The 22667-nt window shown below is 41.3% G+C and overlaps 2 protein-coding genes across 8 annotated transcripts; both read right to left on the bottom strand.

The window, feature by feature from the left end:
• Positions 1-341: 341 nt before the first annotated feature.
• On the bottom strand, positions 342-1344 carry ndufa7 (NADH:ubiquinone oxidoreductase subunit A7). Its single transcript, XM_049732389.2, has 4 exons — positions 1198-1344; positions 940-989; positions 612-749; positions 342-512 (listed from the first exon to the last, which is right to left on the bottom strand). The coding sequence occupies exons 1-4, from the start codon at positions 1246-1248 to the stop codon at positions 425-427; spliced, it is 327 nt and encodes a 108-aa protein (XP_049588346.1). The 5' UTR covers positions 1249-1344; the 3' UTR covers positions 342-424.
• Positions 1345-1440: 96 nt separating this feature from the next.
• mast3b (microtubule associated serine/threonine kinase 3b) lies at positions 1441-20686 on the bottom strand. 7 transcript variants are annotated; one of them, XM_049732372.2, is made up of 28 exons: positions 20416-20686; positions 18977-19066; positions 15373-15461; positions 14287-14359; positions 13357-13377; positions 13117-13195; positions 11774-11931; positions 9800-9875; positions 9502-9711; positions 9142-9243; positions 8926-9058; positions 8607-8668; positions 8331-8422; positions 7955-8163; positions 7751-7889; positions 7545-7677; positions 7308-7473; positions 7083-7184; positions 6865-6987; positions 6638-6750; positions 6389-6555; positions 5669-5790; positions 5393-5593; positions 5107-5333; positions 4908-5030; positions 4670-4806; positions 4310-4494; positions 1441-4237 (listed from the first exon to the last, which is right to left on the bottom strand). In XM_049732372.2, exons 1-28 carry the CDS (start codon positions 20460-20462, stop codon positions 3204-3206), a joined length of 4413 nt encoding a protein of 1470 aa, XP_049588329.1. In that variant the 5' UTR covers positions 20463-20686; the 3' UTR covers positions 1441-3203. The 7 variants fall into 7 exon arrangements, with proteins under 7 accessions (XP_049588329.1, XP_049588330.1, XP_049588331.1 ...); XM_049732373.2 differs by having other exon boundaries at positions 14287-14356; XM_049732374.2 differs by lacking the exon at positions 13357-13377.
• Between the last annotated feature and the right edge of the window lie 1981 nt (positions 20687-22667).

Below are 22667 nucleotides of genomic sequence, written 5' to 3'. Positions count from 1 at the left end.
TTCATTATTTGTCCTCTCCCCTCAAAGTATGGAATCAAAGAATCTAATTTAAATCCAGATGCTCATTTTATATATATATATATATATATATATATATATATATATATATATATATATATATATATATATATATATATATATATATAAGGAAATAACATGAACCAGGTTGGATTTTTCTTTTTTCCAGATGCACAACAAAACAAAATATGTGATAGATTACATATTTGCAGGAAAGTTGGAAAATTATTTATATGTGTGATGACACTGTGACCTATCTTGTGCTGTGCACACAGTATAGTATGCAGTGGAAAGAGTGAATGACACCTACAAATGCAATGAAATAATTCATAACCATCAGTTTTATTTATAACGTCTTTTGTACTTTCTGCAGGAGGAGTTCTGGGGGTGGATAAGTCGATAATGCTCAGAGGTATGGCTGATCTGTGGAGAGTTCTGGTTCCTTGTACACCGCCCCGGGAGTCACTGGAGGCTTTGTTACCGCAACAGCTTGGCTAGAAGACAACAAGTGGAGACACACAATGTCTTAATGATTTGAAATTTCATTGATTTCTATAGAGGAAAAAAAAGAACTTTGGATGTTTGAAACTTACCTGCCGGCTGTGAGCGCCTTCTGTGAGGACATGACAACTGTAGGGGGCATGGATTCTCTGCGTCCATCTCTGGTGAAATAATAATTGTCGGCAAACTTGTGGCTTGGCCCAACAGCTAAGTTAGGTGGTGGCTGTGTCCTACAGAAGAGGGACAGTCAATTTAGGAATAGTAAATAGTAAAACTTTTATTTACAAGGTGGGACGTTCCTCTTCCAGGATAACAAAATAACTCTTTGTTGTTGTTTGTTTTGGGGACTGGTAATGATGTCACTTATCTGCTGCGTATAACCTTCATTTTTTCGTCATTTTACCAGATTTATATACTCACCTTTTTGCTACCTCTTCATACCGCAGTTGGAGTTTACTCTGAAGGTCACGCTGTAAAAACGCAAAATAGCACCATATCAAAACAGTTGCAAGAGTATTTTAATTTTGTTGTCATTTCTCAAATTGGTTCTAAAGCGAGTTGACACAGACGCCTTCGTTTGCACACTGTCCAGCAACTTAAATCGGTACTTTTAGAAGTTATTTTGTCCCCGACAATGTTGTTTTGTATTCATCATAAGACCCCGTTTCAATCACTTACCCCTGAAAGAAAATTTCGAAGCCTTTGTATGATTTTAGTGGCAGACGCCATGTTTGGTGTTATGAAGGACACGCAGCTTCTTCTGTGTTCATTAACTGCCTTTCTCAGCACACTACTGCCACCATGCGGCCAGGAAGATAAACTACAGCTTTAGATTTGACATTTTTCTCCCCTTTCTAACGCTTTGTATAATGTAGTTAATGAGGCTTTCATATTGGGAAAAATAAAAGGTTAAAACATAAATTGTCGAGAGAAATACAAATTTTATTTTTCACAAGAATACACAGTACTGGGCGACACCGCCAATATACCATGCAATCAAGTATTACGGATGTGTGCTTGTTTCATGCAGCATGCAAAGAACAGAAGAGTCCACAGGAGAAAACGTGCACATTTACAACAGTGTGCAACTTTTCATTTCCAAATTGATCATGTGCTCGAGCATAACCTCCTGCTTCCATGACATCACAGTTTGGTTGGGGTAATTGGTGCCATACTTTTGTTGGCAGACACCTGAGATGCAGATAAGGTAGATTTGTCATTTTGTTTTCCACAAACTCAATATCAATCAGAACTAGACACCCTGTTTTTTTTTTTTATATTAAAAACATCTTGCAATAGTAAAAACTGTCCCAGAATGAGCAGTGTGGCTTTCTTTGGAACTGTTTCGAACTAGCTAACTTACCTTTAGTTTTGTCTTCAAGTTATATTTTTATATTTGATCAAGTTGGTTAAGTGTGCACTTTCTTTTCTATCTGAAGCTTTGGTCATGGTAAAGTATTATTAAAGAAGATTTTCTACCACCACATACTGTAACTTTAAAATAAAATAATTCCAGTCCAGAAATCTATTTGTCGTTCCAAAAACATTGATCTTGTTCTATATGCGCCTGTAAACAGAGCATGAGTCATTTAACTTCCTGTAATTAAAAATAATGATAAAACTACAACTACAAAAAACAAAATTACTTTCATTTAAGGTATGACAAAGGGTAGTTTCATCTCGGAGCACAGAGTAAAGAGCAGTACAGTACATATCAGGTTTGTTGTAAACAATTCCATCACACACACAAGATTTGTGTTCAGGGAAAAGAAAGTGTAGATATTTGAAAAAAAAAAAAAAACAACTTCCTTAAAGCTGGTGAAGAGGGAATATGTTAAAACACTGCACTGAATTACAACCATTGTGCATCTCACGTCCTTAAACATATTCAAAACCATATTAAACATTTACACATCAAATACAAAAATGCCTTTAAACAAGCCGTGGCTTCAGATTTCGATTTACCGTCCCACATTTTGCTCAAAGTACAAAATTATCTGCACTCCCCAACCCATGTTGTAAACTTTAATACACTGTTAATGAAGTAAGAGCATGATTGTGTCAATAAAGTTAGAAAAAGCAAAAGTTTTAGAAAGAAGACATGGACTTCAATTTGGCTGTTGAAGGTTGGTTGTGTCCAACACACGATACATTCAAACTTGACCTTTTTGGATTGCAAAATGCACAAGATGATCAAATAAAAAAAATATGGCTTTGAGTACTGGACATTATAAATTGATTTTATGTTATTCACAGTGTGAACACAAATTCTGGATTTTGAGACGGGTGTGGAAACTGAAGCCAATAAAGGTTTATGAAAAAAAAAAAAAAAGCATGAACAAAGTACCATTCTAAAACTACTTCTTGCACATTTTGGTCCAATAACAATTCCCAGCATTATCAAATGACTTGGTACCACTGCGATTTATTTAAAAAATATAAACATTTATAAAAAAATAAAACAAAAATAACATCCAGTCAAGAAGCACATCTGAAGGGTACAAAACGTTAAGCCTTGGCTCTTCCAACCTTTGAGAACTTCCCTCCTTTCCATTTAACGACGCAGCGTGCTTTACAATTGTAATAAATACGACCGACGGGTCCACCCGACAAATATTTACAGTAGAAAATTCAAGTAAAATGTGCCACTTTTTTCTCCACTTCCTTCAGTGCAGGATGAGCTGTCACTTTTTGGCATGTGCTTTTTCTGCCGTCTCGGCCTTCTCAGCCGATTGTCCAACTTGAGTAGAACTTGTGCCTTCTTCCTGGCTGTGAAGGAGGTCCACCTGCTGCGGCTGAGATGATGAAGTGACGACGGCAGGCTCCTGTTGGTCCTCCTCCCCGTCCGAACAGGGCTCCCACTCGTCCTGTTCCTCGCTTTCCGTGGAGCCCTGCACGGCGATCTGGGGCACGAGGGTGAACCTCCTCACCGTGGGCACCTCCAGCTCCACCTCCTCGCTGTTTCGCGACCCGGCCCCGGCCAGCCAAGTGGTCCTGTGTTGCGTCTGTTTCGGCGTTTGTTCGACCCCCGCCGGGCCGGCCGCGACGCTCGGCTTCTCCTCGGGTTCGTCGAAGCTCACCTCCTGCACGGCCTCCTGCTTTTTAAAGGAGTCGCGGCGCTCCGAGAGGTTGAGCTTACGCATCACCACCAGTTGCTCCGATCGCTCCAGCCCCAAGTCCCACATCCTCTGGCCGCCCAAGTAGCCGCAGAGTCTGGAGTGGTCCACCCCCTGGTGCGAGCCGCTAAAGCCCCCCTCAGCTTCTGAGTCAACGAGCAGCTCCCCTTCGCTATAAAATGGCACTTCCAGGGTGTGCCTGCGGGGGGTGTAGGACTTCTTATCGGCGTGGTACATTCCAGACAGCTTCTCAGCTGACTGGACCCTCTTGAGGAGAGGAGATCGAGGCGGCTCTGCGCTGCGAGGCCGTACCATGTGTCGAACGATGGTGGGGGGTGACAGGGTTTTGCCGTGGAAGGGGTGAAGTGTTTTGGCGAAGCCCGGCAAGGGTGAAGGCGAGCGCTGTGGAGAAAGCGGCTGCGCCGAGGAGGAGCAGGCGAGGGGCGAAGGCGGGATGTTGCTGGTTGACTTCCGGCGGCCCACCTTGGTGTAACGCTGCGTGTTGAGCTTGGAACCCAAACCGTGGAGGGAGCTGGGTCGTATATGCGCGGCGGGGGAGCTCGGGGAACTGGAAGATGGAGACGTGCTCTGAGGAGAGTTATCTGGAAAGAAAACACATGAAGATCATTAAAAAAAATAAGCCAAGGGCAAATTTTGCATTTTTGAAATCTTACCAAAGGCCTGATGGTCGGGCGCAGGGCTTCGGCAGGGCGTGGAGGGGCCCGGAGAAAGGCTATGAGTCGGGGAACCTGGAAGACTCTCGCTGGAGGAAACGGAGTGGTGGAGACCTGATGAGAAGCTGCGACTACTGTGCATCACCGTGCTCTGCTTTGATAACTTCTTCAAGATGCTGCGTCTCCTGCGGGGAAAACCAGGAAAGCCTTTTAATCATCACAAGTTATGTATTGTATTTACTACTAAGGGTGAACATCACTGAGGAGCAGTTTGGATTTGGATAGAAATTTTGGAGCCAAATGAGACACTCATTCTGCAAATCAAAGGTACCCAAAATTCTATGACAGCTTCAACCTCACCTATCATAGTTATCTCTTCTCCTGCTCCTCTTGCTGCGACGGGCCATTTTGCCTTTGTGTTTGGTCTTTCGTGCTGGACCAACTTTGATGGACGTGTTCTCAAGTGCTATGGTCTGGAGCGCCACCTTGCTGCCACTCTGAAATGACATGGCATGGCAAATCAAAATGTATCGAGATAAACGTGCCTTGGATTACAAAGTGTCCAACTATCCGTCTTGTTATCTAAGGTGCATTCTACCTTCAGCAGTAGTTCCATCATCTCGGTGTGGACCAGGCCTTGGATGGACTCTCCGTTCACGTGAGTGACCAGATCACCGGTACGTAAACCTGCCTGGTAGGCTGGACTGCCCTCATCCACGCTCTGTTAGAAACAAATAGATCAATTTTAAATCCGCAGCTCTTCTCAGGGAGGCGGACGAGTCTTGAGGGCCACCCACCGACACCATGTGATGCACAGTGTAGACATCGCTGTCGCCCATGTAGACGCGGATGGCCTGCATCGTGAAGCCGTACTTTTTGCCCGAAGTGTGAACGATGATGGGCGGTTTCAGGCTACCGGGACTGAGGGACAGGTCCCGGCTGGGGGAGGAGTCACGAGAGGAGGGGTTGGACGACAGGGACCTCGGGGAGATGGGACTGGGCTGGAGGCCGCCGGGGGAGTCATCTGGAATTCATAGAAGATGTAAATTTGTGTTCTTCTTACACCACCGTTGTGTATTTTACCTGTGGTGATGATTAGCGACAGAGCTGAAACGGAGGCGGACTTGGGAACTTTGCCTCCACATGGAAGTCTTTGTCTGTCTGGCGTCTCCAGTTGGTTACCGAAACGTCGTGGGCCGGCTGGCTCTTTGGGGGATGAGTGTTTGGCCCCCGTGCTGTTGCTGCGGATTCGGATCCGCCGAAGTTTGGAAACGACAACCTCGGCTGCAAGTAAGAGATATTAGTTGTTGACAGACTTGGTGTGAAAGCCAAGGTCTCGAGATGTTTCTTTGGAATTACCCTCGTCATCTGTTGAGACAGCAAAGCGGGGGGTCATCTCCAGGCTGTGGGTGCTGCTCATCACCAGGGGACTGGTGCTCCTCTCAGACTGGGAGGAGTTGGGTGATGCCCGAGGGCAAAGGCTACAAAAAATAGAAAGATGTACTATTGAATTCAAATTTTTTTTAAACTTATATTTATTTCATCTTGAGTTAATAAAAAATGATAAAAAAATATAATAAATAAAATAATATCATAAAACCAAAATATATAATAATATAAAAAATATAATAAAATAATAAAAAAGGCGGCTCGGTGGCGCACTGGGTAGCACGTCCGCCTCACAGTTAGGAGGGTGCGGGTTCGATTCCACCTCCGGCCCTCCCTGTGTGGAGTTTGCATGTTCTCCCCGGGCCCGCGTGGGTTTTCTCCGGGCACTCCGGTTTCCTCCCACATTCCAAAAACATGCTTGGTAGGCCGATTGAAGACTCCAAATTGTCCCTAGGTGTGAGTGTGAGTGCGATTGGTTGTCTGTCTCTGTGTGCCCTGCGATTGGCTGGCAACCAGTTCAGGGTGTCCCCCGCCTACTGCCCGATGACGGCTGGGATAGGCTCCAGCACGCCCGCGACCCCCGTGGGGACTAAGCGGTTCAGAAAATGGATGGATGGATGGAAAATAATAAAAAATCTAAAAAATTAAAAAGCATAGGCTACAGCATTAAATATTGAGGATTGTGTCTACCTTGCCATGCGTCCTGGCAGTCTGGGCTCCAGGACGCCCTCTGCTGGACCAATCAAGGGACTAAGCCCTCCAGCATCTATGCGGTCTTCTTTCTCCTCACTGTGACTGCGATCAGATGAGAAGCTCAAATTGGACGGCGTAGCTAAATGTTCAGTGCTGCTGTAAACCTGGAAAAGCAGACAACACAAATATATAAATAATTTTGTTGTTGAAGCCCCCAAATATTAGTTTGTACTTTGGCTTCAGTACCTTGCTGAAACGATGCGACCAAGAGGAAAACTGCCTAATTTCCAGAGAAGACTCTTCATCGTTTGTCTCCTCATCCTCGTCCGACGCCATATGATGGTAGCGCTCGGAACGAGCTGAAAACAGATTCAAAATAAAATCCTGATATTCACTGCGGATTATCCTGAAGTGACAGGATTATTTTTATAGCATTACAAAAAGTTTTTGGTATAATCTCAAAAGTGGTTTACTGTCAAAGTAGCTCGTATCATCTTCTGCGTCAAGCTGAGGGATGAATTCAGCCTTTTGGCGTAATAGTCCGTTCCAGTCCAAGCCCACGAAGAAGGCGTGCTGTTTGACCTCAGAGGCACCGCCTACAGTCACGTATGAACATTTGTGTGGTTGAGCAAAAAAAAAAAAAAAAAAAACATTCAGAGGAGTCTTTTATGTAATGATGAGCAGTACCGACCGGTTCCTAGTCTTTCTAGGGGGCTTTGCCTCAGGAGATGGGTAATCATGTCTTGAGCGTCCATCGGTAAAGCATCGTCTCCTTCAGGCCAAATGATGTCATCTGGGGAAAAAAAATAAAAAAAATTACATTTCAAGTATTGTAAAAAATAAAATAAAAACACTGAATTTAAAAAAATAATACATAAAATGCATGAATGGAGAAAAGTCAATTTGATTTTCTCACCGCTGACAACTTGGCCAAACAGCTCCTCTGGAGTGTCGCCAAAAAATGGAACACAGCCGACCAGGAATTCATAGAGGATGATCCCCATGGCCCACCAGTCTACCGGCTTCCCGTATCCCTGCCTGAGAATCACCTCCGGGGCAATGTACTCGGGAGTACCACACACCTGCACAAGCCAAATATTTCGCGCATTATTATTATTTTTTTTAAAGCCGTCTCATATCTTGACAGTCTCACCTGTTTATCAACAAATTCTCTTGTATCTTTCTCCATGTGCCCCTCGTAAAGGTTGGTGGTCATGTTCATCAGGCCGATTTTTGATAGGCCAAAATCTGTTAATTTGATGTGGCCCATGGATGTGATCAGCAAACTGTTAGGAGGTAAAAAAAAAAATCATTTATTGATATGGTGACTGGCCAATTTTGTTCCAATTTTCTTCTCACTTGTCAGGTTTGAGGTCTCGGTGCACTATGCCGTAATTGTGAAGATACTCCAGGGCCAGGACGGTTTCGGCAAAATACATCCTCGTCATTTCCACAGGTAGCGGACCCATGTTCTTCAACAAATTGGCGCAATCTCCACCTTAAAAAAAAAAAAATTAAAATATATACTTGATAGTCTGCATCTTAAACTATCATCTGTCTTACCCTCCACATACTCCATGACCATGCAGAGGTGGCGTCTGGTCTCGAAAGAGCAGAACATGGACACGACAAAGGGGTTCTCGGCAAACGTCAAGATGTCTCTCTCCACGAACGCCTGCTGAATCTGGTTCCTCAAGACAAGGTTTTGCCGATTGATTTTTTTCATGGCAAAACGCTGACGGGTTTCCTTGTGGCGGACCAGATAAACAGCCCTGGCAAACACAAAATGTTTTTTCACATTAGGCTTTTCCCACCACAACGCCACTTCTTCCATTTTACACAGACTTACGAAGAATTCTGCATTATGATATTTTTACATCATCCACTCCCGCATGATCTTTAAGGGAATAAACAGGAAACAATAAAAATGTCCACTCACCCGTAAGCCCCATTACTGATGAGTTTGATGGTCTCAAAATCACTCTCAAGAGGTTTGCGTCGGGTTGGGGTCACTGCTTGTGGAGTTTTAGTCTACAATAAAAGCAGAAAAATTAATTTTAGTTTTCCCACGTCTAACATATTATAATGCAAAATTAAGCTGTGACGTCACAAAATTGCCAATATAATTAATTGACATTTAGGCTGCAAAATAAAAATAAAAAAATCATAGTATAATAATATATAATAATAATAAATAAATAACTTGAAATGTCACCTCCACATCGGGCTCAACAGACACCGAGGGTCCGCAATCGTACTGTTGAAGCTGCACCATGTCTAAAAAAAAAAAAAAAAAATTGGGAAATTAAGGGAAATACTTACTTGTGATGTCTTCAATTATTTAAGAAAATGCCCACCATGATTTTCTTATCGCCATAGCAACGCTCACACGTTTTTATTGAACTATTCACACGCTATTAAAGTCGCCGCTGGAGACGATACCTATGAAGCTTCCAATCAAAGCGCAAAGCAAAAGTGAAACCGAGGACACCTTGTAATGAGGTTGAACTATTTGCGTTTAAGAAATTCTTTACCCTCTAAAGGATTTCGTGTCAAACCCAGCTGGCTGATGATATATCGAGGGATGTCCGATTTGATTCCCTGGCCGACTTTGGCGTGACCTTCTGCTGCCTCCAGCAAATGGTAGAATTCTTCCGGATCAAACTCCTGCAAAAAGAAGAACCAAATTTAAATGGATTCTGAACATCAGAGATTACTGAGAGATTTTCAATGACAAAAAATCTGCTTACCAGACACTCGAGGAGGCGAGCCGGCCTGGAGATTATGATGAGGATTTTCCGAACCAGATGGATGATGACAGTCACCTCCTCACTTTCCGAACGTTCGTAGGCCTGGAAAGCAACAGGGGAGCGGCGACGGCAAAATGTCAAGTTTATTTATATAGTGAATGACGAAACGAGACCAAAAACACTTCATGGAAATTCATTTTAATTCATATGAATAATCAAAAATATTACAACGCAAACTCGTGTAAAATATTTCCTCCTCCTTCAATTTATACAGTCTTCAGAAACACCTAAAAATTAATAACCTGGTTATGGAGGAAAAAAATCTGAAAATAATAAAGTGTCTTCTGTATTACATCTCACCTCATGAAGCAGCTTTTCCAACTTCTCCTGCAGTTCAGCAAAGTAGCGAGATGTAACCAGACCTTTCTGGGACTTCTCCAAACAGTCACGAACCAACTCCACCAACTGGTGCTGGATGAAACCCAACACCCCATCGGCCAACGGGAGGGAGCTGTCTGGAGAACAGTGGGTAACAATTTCCAACAATCTCTCCTCCATCTGGGCTGTGGCCTACAGGAAAGAAAATTCACCCAAAAAAATCATTTTAACTCATTCAGTGCCATCGACGATTATAGATTTTTTTTTTTTAAGATCTCACCTTTGGAAAGCGTTCTCTGTAAACATGGTTCATCATGACTATCTCATTGTCAAAGGAGACACTTGATCGCCCAGGGCTGTAAACAAGAAGAAAATATCGGATTGGTAAAGTGAAAGATCTCAAGAGACGCATTGAACTTCAACAATATAAAATTGCTTTGAACTTTATAACACTTGCCAAGAACAAAGTCGGCAAAACAAGTTTGTGTCGAGACATGTTTTTTAATTAAAGTCAAGACGTGAAGGAAATTTTTGGGATTTTCCAAGCATCAAAATAAAATTATCTATAAACTGTGACATCGACCTCCCATCGACTACATCACCGTCGGGATTACGTAAGAGCCAGCAGCCGTCCGTGCCAAACTGCCTCTTCGACTGGCCCGGCGGAGTCTATTCCCTTTTATCAAACTAAACATTCTAATCTAATCCAATATTTTAACACATGACTTGAGGTCAGCGTGTAGTGATTCATTAACTGCCAAAAGCAGCATTTTCAAGCTGTCAGGTTTTGGATGCATCTGTGGTTTATATTTAAGCCACCGCCGGCAGCGGATGTATGAAAAAGCTGCCGCCATTTTAAAGCTGGTACAGAAAAGAGGCGAGGTAAACGTGCTCTTTTTTGTTGTCACGAAAGCCGTTGCAGACAGATGCCCAGCACGCTGCAATCCTTCACTCCCTCCCCCAATCCGAAACCACCCCCGCCTGCCCGCCCGCCCGCCCGCCCGCCATCGACTCCAGTTCAGCAGCAGGATCCCTGCGGCACTCTGTAAGCCAGCCCGCCTACGCATGGCACACCGAGGTGCCAGAATACAAGAGCATTCAGGCATCATACAAACAGTGCAATGCTGAGCCAACACGCACACAAGATTAAACTGTCAGTTCTCCATCTGACCCTGATTAAGCACCCGGATTAATTGATTTTATTCAAGAAACATCCTCAATGCATTCTCTTAATTCATCGGTGTCAAAGCCGAGGCCTGGGGCCCCAGATACGGCCTGCTGCATCATTTTATGTGGCCCGCAACAAATTGTATTTAAAAATCTAAAAATATTGCTGGCAATTTTTTAAAGTTTTTTCCTAGTCCCTGATTTCTAAACTAGTTATTCATCATTTTGTTGTGTAGCATATACTGTATAAAATTCCCAGCCTTCTTTTCAACTACTCTTAATAATGAAATTCAAGTATATGGAAAGTGTTGGGTTTTTTTTTTACGTGTACATTTTGGCGCTAATCTACAAATTCTAAGATTTATTTTGCTATCCTGAGCGTGGCAGAATTAATTAAGTGAATTATCATTATAAAAGAAGAACTTAAGTATGTACTATGAGCAATATTTTTGTGGACAGTTGGACAGGTGAGCTTGTTTGAAACGTAAAGATTTATAATCTCACAATCCAGCCATTGCCAAGCACCTCGGGCTGATACAGGCAACAAGAAATAAATGACTCACCGGCATGAGATACGGGTCATGTTTTAGAGAGACAGTACAATTGGACATTTTTCATGAAACAACAAAAAAAGATTTGCATTTCCAAATCAAAGTTTCTCTTGCATCTGATAAGTATCAAATGGTTCGAGGCATGCCGACAACATGCTTGTACATGTTTACTTGTTCTGGTTTGTCCGTCGTGGATGTGGGAGCCAATGTGCGCTTGTGTATTTGTTCAACAAAGAGTTGAGAAGCAACAATCTGGCTCATCTGGTCGTACAATCGTGTAGTGGCAACAAACCCTTGTATTCACACACTCTGTTAGTAATTAGACTCGACACAGATTTATCGTCCGGATCAGATCAACTGAAATGTATTCGGCACATTTTTAAATTTATTTTAATTATTTTTATTTTGTTATTATTTTATATTGTATATTTTTTATTATTATTCTAAATATACACTGTCCCTTTTTAAATTAAACAAAACTATATATTGCTCCATTTTATTATCTTTTTCGATCAGTCATTTCGATGGCTGGCTACCTCAGACTCCGAGAGCGAGGACGCATGACGGTGGTGGGGCGGCCATCCTCGTCGGTTATACTGTCGGTGCTGCGGAAGTGTTTGAAAAGGAAGTGCAGCTCATCTTGGGTCGGCTGGTAGGGAAGCTGATGAAGGCGCTCCTGGGAGGATGACGAAGACTGCGGACACAAGAGAGCTCAAATGAAATCTCATGGAAAAATGAGAAGACTGTTAATGTGGTGTAAAAGACTTCAGTGAGAATTTTCTCCGAGCAAGAAAACCACAAGCATGTGTTCAGACAAGTTAGGCTAACATCAAGTTAAAACAATATTGCGGGGAACTCCAAATGGCAGATAATCCCACTGGATAGGAACTTGATGGAAAATGGGAGTCAAGTCTCTTTCTAAATCCACATTATAAAGAGACTCACTGATTAGTAACTCCATTGTCCGCACTGACCTTTAGGTCTTCCCATCCTTATTATAGAAGCACATGTTAGGGATGCACAGACTGTGAAATCATCCAGATAAAACAATTAAGGCTTTATCCTTGTCATCATTCAAATACCACCCAAAAAACTCTCATATTTAATTTGCTTTAAAATCTCTGTCACAATTGTTTAAAACTTGTTTTATATATCTATTTTATTATATTTTTTGAATTTATATTATTTTTTTCAGTTATTAGTATTTTAGTTTACTGTGTTAACTGTGTTTTATATAATTCTTTTTCGTCATCATTCAAATACCACCCAAAAAAAACAACTCGTTTAATTTGCTTTAAATTCTCAGTGTCACAATTGTTTAAAACTTTTTTATATATCTATTTTATTATATTTTCTAAATTTATATTTTTTTTTCTTCAATTTTTTAGTTTACTGTGTTAACTGTGTTTTATATTTTATACAATTCTTTTTTGTCATCATTCAAATACCACCCAAAAAAAAAACCTCTCATATTTAATTTGCTTTAAAATATCAGTCACAATTGTTTAAAACTTGTTTTATATATCTATTTTATTATATTTTCTAAATGTATATTATTTTTTTCAATTATTAGTATTTTAGTTTACAGTGTTAACTGTGTTTTATATTTAATATAATTTTTTTCCAATTATTTTTATTTGAACTGTGTTGTAAGAAACACACCACACTCAACTTAATCCACATGCACATTCCACACAAATTGTGCCTATTACCTCTTAAACTGCGTTCAACAAACTCTCTGAATGACTCATTGAAGCAGATGACGCTAGAAAACAATTATCTGCTTATCAACATTTGCTGTTCCTAGCGGCGTAAACCAACCAACCAACGCGTCATTGGGCGTGAGGAAATCAACTGACATCTTTTGTGGGTTACTTACGGAAACGGTTGAGCTCGGCGGGTTGGTTCCATAACCTGACGAGGGGAGCGATGCCAGAGACCATCGACGGCCCTCAGCTCTGAAACGGCATATTTGGCATTTCATAGGGGAAACGCTAGTTTGTGTCATTTCCTGTACACATATCACTTTTTTTTCTTTTTTTTTTTTTTTAATATCGATAATGTGCTGGTAGGTGAATAAAAAAATGAGACCGGCTACCCCACGAGAAAAATAAGGTACCTGTCGGCACGAGCCAAGTGACTGAGAGGAAAGCAGAGGAAAGGAGGAAAGAAAAAAAGAGTTTTAGTGAGACTGCAGACCAGTGCAAATGATCTTGTGACCTCTGGCATTCAGCTGAGGAATTCATCTTGACAATGTTGCCATCCTTGCCACTTTGCATTTGTCCACATACTAAAATTCTTCTCAGGAAGCACTTTATGTAACAGGAACAAATTGCCATCGCAAAAAAAAAATAAAAAAAATAGCTCAAAGATTGTGTTTCTGCTCTAGTTTGGTTTTAGTGGAAAGAGGAAAGACGAGACAAAATAAGGGTCACAATATTTGACATGTACACTAACTCGCCATGCAACATAACAGAAAATAACATTAAAGTATATATAAGCAAAAAATATATAATATAAAATGTATATATATAAATAATCTGACAAAAAAATTGTAAATAATTTGCCCCATTCCTATCAAAGGCCAGCACTTGATTTATTCGACTGGTTTGAAATCGACTGATCTTAAACTCCTCCGGTGCCATCCCACTTTTAGCTTCACTTGTAGGCTACACATGTTGCCATAGCAACTGGCTTGAATACTGTGCGAGTGGCTTTCCAACGGCAACACATTTATCCTCGCCTGGAAGATCTGGCAGATGGAAAGGTACTGCGTGCTCGAAGATACGTGGCCACCCTCCATCACTTTGCAGACACCGAGAGCCGAAAAGTATCATGACACTTATTGTAAGACGAGACACATTTTGAAATTCGAAAAAAAACCTGTATTATTTTTAAAAAATAATTCACAAGTTGCAGCCTTGTAATTTGTGTTAACCGTGGACAAAAAAATTAATTAAATTAAAAATGATAATTATATTTTCTACAGTTCAATGCACCAATCAAAATGGCTGAAACCCATTAAGCAGATATTTACGACTTCACATACCTTCGGGCAAACGGAAAGTTGACGCAGGCACCGGTCGCCACATTTCGAGGGCTGTCCAGCGGGCTGCTTGCTGCTAAACGAAGAAAGACTTCAAGTTACTCAAAGTTGTATTTGCACCTTTATTAATAAGCCCACAAGGAGGAACCATGAAAGGAAATCTAAAGATACCGCCAATGACCACATGGTGGTTTTTTTACGAGATGACTTTGTTTATGTACAGAGGCTCAAATCGCTACGGCAACAAGCTCCTCGGAATGATACGCTCCAACTTTGCCAAACATTCCAGCAGCAATTTGGCTTTCAGACAGAGCAGACTAAGTGTTGAGCATCATTTTGGAGTCTGCGAGATGGAGGCGATTAGAAAGTGATTGCACTCTGTCGTGAGATAATCCTCAAGAGATTGCACATCCGCACACTGCTGGCACGAGGAAGCCTCGACTCGCCAGCCAGACTTTACGGCGAGTGCAGCTGCTTCGCTGCATTGAGCAGAATGTCAACAATATTGTTGACTCAGAAACCAGCCGCCCCAAAATTATCGTCATACTCCAAGCGAACCACCGCTCAACCGTGTTTTTCCGTTACGGGAAACTCGCGACGATGTAATTATGATGATTTTCAAAATGGTACAGCTAAAACTGTACGTACATTTTAAAATTAAGAAAAAACAAAGCTGCTATACATGTCGATATATGAAAATTGAGAAAATGAAAAATGAATTCTTTGACATTGCGTTTATCCTCGTGAGGGCTCATGCAAGATGTTGGGAAGCCATTCGGGGGATCCAATGTAACATATCGCAAGACAAGACCTCGGTCACCTTTAAGAAAGGAAACAAGATCTTTCGCGGGGTGAAACAGGAGCCCGTGCTCGTTGTGTATCAAAATGTACTTGAATAGTTTGGCTGCCAACGTGTCGAGCAGCGGAGATTAGTCATGTAACCCATCTGAGGTCAAATTACGAAAAATGGAATCGGGCTGGTTCAGCAACAAAGCACCTGCTTCGCCCGACACATCGAACCCTTCTGTGATTGGTCGCTTGCTGTTGCTTACAGATAGTCATTAAAAAAAAAAATAGTTTACAACTTACCTGTATGAACTGAGAGGGGGGAGAGGGGTCGGGACAAAGTGGGTGATGGCGTTCCGACACAGAGACTCTTCCTGTTGTTGTTGCGACAGCTGAAACACAAATAAACGGTTATTCTCAACAACGTTGATCACAAAGAAGAATGACAACTGTTTGAAATTGTGGACAGCCCGTACAATATCGAGAAAAAGACAACCTTGCGTACCGCTGAAAGCTTTGTGTCATCATGTCGGCCTTGGTTTTCCGCCAATCCGATTCTTACGCAACGTTATGTGTTAACTTTATACAGTATAAAAGCTGAACGAGAGTAATGACACCGCATGGATTAACAAGATCTGACCTCGGAAGTAGCCGCAATCCACTAAGCTCTGGTCTTTGGCAGGACACCCTGTTAGTCGTAATAACATCAAATAACATTTTAACCAGATGTGGATGATGTTTTTTATCATCAATTTAAATGGAAATATTTTGTTGCCCCAGCTTTTATGTAAATACAATGTGAGCATATTTCTGGTGCACCGCTTTTGAGTTTATAGCATCAGACAATCTAACACTTCCCACCATCCAGTTTCCAAGAACTTGGGGGGATTTTTTTTTTTTTTAGTGTCATCCACCAGAGATTTAAACCAACCCATGAGATTATTTCACCCTTGGAGCAGATCCGCTTGGACTGGAGGCACGTTTATATAACTTTAATCTGCAGGCAGATTCATAACACACTACTACTATGGCCTTAGAGAGTAGGAGGGAGATCTAATGAGAGCCAAAATACAAAGAACCTCCTGTCAACAGACTCAAGGCTGATGGGAGTGGGTGGGTCGGTGCAATGATAGCAGCAGGCCCATCTTGAATTGCAGATGTCCAAGACTGATTTGTGTGTCTGTTTTACAGGGTGGGAATGATATAATCCCCCAGGCCTAAAAGGAAGGGGGCCAACTTGGACCATAAACGTCACCATGAGCAGATGTTTCACTGGGATGAACAATATTGTGGTGCAGGAAGACTTGAAACAGATGAAATATAGTCACAAAATAGTTTAAAAAAAAATACTTCAAACATTCAAGACCACACTTAAAATAATCCACATTGACTTTTAACAATCTGGAAATTTGGCCCAATAATAATCGTATAGGAAACCAAATGACTCCCACAAAACTGTACTATATATTTATTTTAATTGTCGGTAAACAAAGTGATGAACTGTCAAAGACATACAATAACAAGATCGTTATTAAGGGCAGGAGGTTTTGAATTGTGTGTTTTTAACACAAAAAAATACAATAACAAACAAGAGAGTACCAGTCACTATTGTAGACAACCCGCATCGTTTTTGTTTATATTTACGTCCACGCAAACTGCAGCCTACCTTTTAGTCGGCCTTAATTTTGTATTGTTGAGCTGTTGCAACGTTAAACCAACTAAGTGTCAAATTGTTATGCAAGTCAAATTTTACAGCGCATTAGTAAAAAAAAAAAAAAAAAAGCTCCATCCCAGACAAAAGCTCGCGTCCCCCCCCAAATGAAACGTGGGATTAACATTCGAGCATTTAGCTCAGCATTGAATTCATATCAAGGCACAGGAGGATAATCAATCATAAAAATAATGCTTTTTGACGTAGCCCTTCAAAACAATCAAGATCACAGCCAACGAACCGAGTGTGAAACTATTTCGACTTTAAAATGTAAATTCCCAACTGTATTGAACTAACCTTTTTGAGCGCTTCAGCAAGGCGTCAGGAACAAAATGGGACTTGTTCTGGCCCGGTTGACTTGGGTCTGACATACTAGATGATTCTTTTTCATAACCTTAAAAAGTTTTTGGGTCAGAATTGGAGATCCTCTTGTGCTCTCACGATCATCGTCTTTCTCTTTCAGCAGCTCCAGTCCTTTTGTATTCAATGCCGATTGCGTCTACCGCGTGCAGTATGATTCAAAGGGAGTTCGACGATCCTTCCATGTTCTGCTTCGATGTCGGACTGCAATATTGTTCCCGAAATATTAAACCTCTGACGGTGGATTTGCTGGACAAGGCAGACCACCGTGCAGAAGGCTGATTGTGTGTATTCCGTGTGTGTGAGTGAGTAACCTGGAGTCTGGTGTTGCGTTCAAGTGCTGCTCGGTTATTCGGGCTCCGACTGCTGCTATAATATTTGATAGCATAACAAATGACTGACGTCAAGCGCTTTTTTGTATTTTGGCAAATTAATTTCACGGTAAAAATGAAAACGATTTCAGACGCAGCAGAAAGTAAACATAGATTAATATGTGGTGGATTCTTTAAAAGTATGTCTTAGAAAAGGGTGGTAGTCTAAAATATACTTGTCCGTCTCAGGGGAGGTGACCTCGTGAAATCGAAACCCTACTCCCGCCCTAAAATTGTTTACGAGCTTTTATTTGGGCTGATTTTAACGTAATCGCGATTTAATATGGGTTTTTTTTAAAGTAATCTGCCAATATGTTTTTTTAACAAACACAAGCAATGAATTAATCTAGATTAAAATAAACTATTTTAGATTTTATACGTAAATATTTTGGTCTTATAGGTTTATACTAAATGACAAATTGAAGACAGTTTATCTACTTCAATTAAAAAAAAAAGGTTCTATAGTCAGTGGAAGTGAAACTTTAACTGTAAACCACAATGACATTTTCATTTGCTAGGAGAAAAACCACGCACTATTTGAGTCCTTGGTTGAGTAATTATTTCCATGTGGGTGTGCATTGAGTTTAGTGAGATGCATATGCAAATGAGGGAGATAAATATAATGCAAACATGGGGAACTGAATTTTTGTTGCGTTAGAGCTCACAGCTTATGTTGCATGCGTGTGAATAAGCTTTAAAAATAAAAAAGCATAAATGAAACTTAAAAGTATGTCCATGATTACAAAGTTAAAAGAAAAGCCGGCTTTAATTCCGACTATGGTGGCTCTCTATTAGCAGATATTGATATTACTGACCTTCTCACTGTCTCAATTGTGACTGCACAATCAAGTTGTTGAGTGCACTGATCACCAGTCAATTACAAAGTCCATCGTGCAAACAACACACTCACATTCACAGCTATGGACAATCCGGAGTTTTTTTGTATCTAGGAGGAAGGTGGCGTATCGAGAAAATCCGTGTCAGCATGGAGAGAACATAACTCAAGTGTGAGGCAAACGTGCAAACCAATAAAACACGTGATGGAATGTGATAGAAAATTCATCTAACAAGGGCTTTTCCCACATTCAAATTTGACGAATGTAAATAGCAAAGCAGGTTGGATGTGATTTGGAGGATCAACAAGAAATGAGCAATCTGAAATGACTCATAAGATTATGCAAAAATGTCTCATAATGTGGCGACATTGTCAAGCGTTGCTCTCCTATCCAGAAACATGTTGGATGCAAACGTCTGTTTGCGGTGTTGCCTTCCTCCAGAGCACCCATCATGGTTGCCAAGCAACCCGCAGACTTAGACACAACTAATAACGGATGGAGCTTAACTGGTAAAAGAGGAGCTTCTTAAAATGCAATTATGATCGCATTTTTAGGTGCTTTGGAGTTCTTGAGGGTGGAAAATAGACAAAGGCTTGGAATGAATTCAAAAAGTGAGATGGTCAACTTACCTCCAGGGGTGAAGGGTTTGCAAAGGGCTGCAAGGGCTGCAGGGGCTGCATGGACTCAGAAGAGTGGGACTCTGATAAGTGGGTGATAAACTGAAAGGCAAAAAATCGGTGCACGATATTACAATTCCATATTGTGCAGATCCATGCAAGTGGTGCATGCAGCAGACACCAAAAATCAAACTCCCTCACCAAAAATTCGGCCGTTTCCCGCACACGGTTGCTTAAAGTCGGTCCAACAAAACTCAACGCAGCTCTGCTTACCTTTTCTTTTTCAAATCTGCTGTCTTTTGTTTTCCAACTTATCGCTACGGCAACGCACCCAGCACAAAGTCATCGACCAAAGCTTGAGGAAGCATCTGATGCAAACTTTGATGGTGTAACATTTTCTTTATGACATCACACATCCCATCATTTTTTTTTTTGCCTTGAAATATGCCAGCTCAGCCAGCCAGCGGCAGGCATCACCCCGACGCTGACCCCGCTGCTGCGTTCCTAACGATCTGGCCAGCAATGTGCTTTGGGCTCTACAGTGCGGCTATTGTTTCGAAGCTGCAGTACCACCAAAACACTAATGAACATGTTCTCCAGACTTAATTGTCCTTCTATAGACTGAGCTATAATTACACACCTCATTGTGCTGTGCAGTGATGTTCATTTTCTTTGAGGAAGCTTATCTCGTGACGGCAGTGTCACAAGTTCTGGCCATTTCTCAACTCAAATGTTGGTGCCAGAAAACGTGTACGCAAAACGATTGCGCATTGAAACTTCTGCATGTTTTGTTGGTCATCTGTGATCATCCAAATGCTCTTAAAAAAGACAATGAAAACAAATGGCGCATGCTCAGCTGAGATCATTCCTGCGCTCCTACGTCTTATGGATCAGCATCAAGTAGGCAGGAGGTACCCCCAAACATCCCCCGCTCCCCAACCCCCACTCACTTCCTAATAAATAGATGCTATAATTACTGAAAGGGGGAGGGGGGGGGGGGCTTTGTTTTGAGATGCTGTGATTCATGCAGGAATGCAAGAGTGAGAAAACAATCCACAGGAATGTGGGATATTGAGAAACACAATGGTGGAAAATTTCACATTTCCAAAATTTAGGTTGGAGTAGTAAAAGAGTAAAAGACTATTACTAAAAATCCACAATCCTCCTCTTTCAAAAAATGCAAATTCAACCTATCGGCTTAATATGTACGTACAGTGGAAGCCTTTGTTTTCATTTCATTTGATGACGTCATTTGTGATTCCTGATCTTTAGTTTTCCTGGATTTTGTATTTTCACTTGATTTTATGCATGAACTATAATATACACAATATTCTAAGCGAGTTTGTATTATTATTCTAGCTCCACTTTTGTGTGACTTCCCCAAAACATTTGCAAGACAATATTTCCGTCTAGAACTTTTGCAAGGCTGGAAAAAAAAAAAGGTTACTTACTCCAGAGTCAAAGAGGGGATCTTGAGTTTATCCCGTCTGGACTTCATGTTTGCCGGACACGCCGCAAGAGGCGGCTCCTCTCCTCTCCTCTTCTCTGCTCTTCTCTCTCAGGGTGGTGCGGCACGACGCGCGCTCTCTGCCGCCGGAATCAAGTTCCGAACACTCATCGCAACATTCTCCGCAGGTCTAAATATAGTCACTTAGACAACAGTGTCGTTTATCCAGCCAAGCTCAGGAGTAATTCTTCTCGTTTGTGTGTGCAGGAAGCAACGGAGTGTTGCTTGCAACTCAAGCAGAAGAGAGTGAGAGACGGGTCAGCGTTCACCTCCATGTGACTGGTGGGAGGGCAACAGGGGGGGAGAGAAGGGGGGAGGAAGTGAGCTTCGCAGTCTATTGGCGGAGACTAAATCAATTTGGGCGGTGGGTGTCAGTCACAAGTGGGAGAAAAAGCCCGTGGATGCAATGATGTAATTTGCAGCTGGCTGTGGTTTCTGCAGACGTTCAGCAGATATCGGAATTGAGTATTTGTGTGCATATTAAATGTTAGGGTTCTTAAAAGGTTGCAAACTTTTTTTTGACTATCTCAAAGAACATTCAAACATGGGAAAATTTTTGAAGGCAAGAAAAACAATGTTTGCAATTATTAAAACTGTTTAGGATTGTTTGCAACATTCAACAAACCCTGATAAAAAAATAAAAATAATCGCATCATATGCAACTTTCGCTGCTCAGGAGTTTTTTCCAAGTTCACCACCACCATTTTCCAACACCACCATTAGGATTGACAAGCTTGTACAAGAATTTTTTTTTTTTGTAATAAATCTAACTTCCCATTGGAGAGTGAGGACCAACTATGTCACCATCTGAATTTGGTAGGTCACTCCACCCACTGCTGCATTTCCATAGTGTCCATTCTTGTGCTGTTGCCTGAATATCAATTTGCTCTGCTTATTTCAGGGGTGCTATATAAAGTCCTTGTTCTCAATGGAGATGATGGGATGAGGTTGGAGGGGCTCCACAGAATGTCTCCAACGGCAACCAGTGACAGAGATGACTGCAGTGTCTCGGTGGTTGCTAGGGAGCTGCTGATGGTTTGCCAGGTTGCTAGGTCATGAGCCAGAGTGAAAACACATTTCACACTCTCTGACACTCAAGTTACTTCAGCCTCGCTTTGTTGCTTTGACACTCCATGTGCACATCTTGTCTAATCTAGGAAGCCCATTTTGTTCTTATTCCGGTCCTAGCAAGTGAATATTAATTTTACTGTAGCACTTTATTCATTGTGTCATTTTTATTTTATATATATATATATTATATATATTTTTTTCTTATAGGAATTGTTTTAAATCATAAAAAAATGTGCATGTTTCCGCTTAAATAATATACTAACTCATAAAATAGCATTGATTTACTATATTACTGTAATCACATTTGTGACTGTTGCATTTTTATTTTATTTTTTTACATTCACATCAAGTGTATATTGTAAGTTCAAGGACTAATCGGGGAAAAGGATTCCCTTGCTACACTAATAATAAAGCAGAGATGGAGGAAACGGTGTCCTCGCTACGCTATTGGAATTATTGTGAGCTCCCTCACTGGAGATGAGATTCATGTTGGGAGCTGCGGATGGTGAGTGAGTGATTCAAGCTCTTGCTCAGTTTGAGGAAATCGGAATCACAGCCGACCAAAAGGGCCTTTTTTCTATTTTATATGTAAAATAGAAAAAATATCCCAATGTACAGTGGTGGTGAAAGGGTTCCCATTCCGCTGGGTAATTGTTTTGTCGGAAGAGCTTTTAATAAGAGAGTTACCATGGCAACAAGGGCTTTCCTGCTCCTCTCATCAGCCTGGCACGCTTAGCCCATCTTTTCTGTCTGACACGACGCTTAGCAATTTAAGTACTTGTTCCTCAAAGTCGTATGAATCTCATAGAATGTATGTGACAGATATTATTTGGTACCTTTCAAGTCAGGGCCATAAATATTGGGACAATGGCACAATTGATGTTTTGGGGCTTTAAATATCATCACAATGGATTTGAAATGAAACAAAATCATTTGGAAGGTGGGTGAGTTTGGATATACACCAGCCACTTTTTAAATCATAAAGTTCGACACATCTGTGAGCAACAAAAACCGCAGACCAGCACCGTTAACTTGCAAGATAAGACCACAAGGGGGCGCAAAAGGAAAACATCTCAACCACTATCAAAACAACGGTTAATAATATCGATGCTGAAAATTTAGATT

This window comes from Syngnathus scovelli, chromosome 10 (genome assembly GCF_024217435.2).
Source record: "Syngnathus scovelli strain Florida chromosome 10, RoL_Ssco_1.2, whole genome shotgun sequence".
NCBI classification, from domain to species: domain Eukaryota; kingdom Metazoa; phylum Chordata; class Actinopteri; order Syngnathiformes; family Syngnathidae; genus Syngnathus; species Syngnathus scovelli.
The sequence above is the reverse complement of the archived record's forward strand: the minus strand, read 5'-3'. Positions and strand labels throughout refer to the sequence as shown.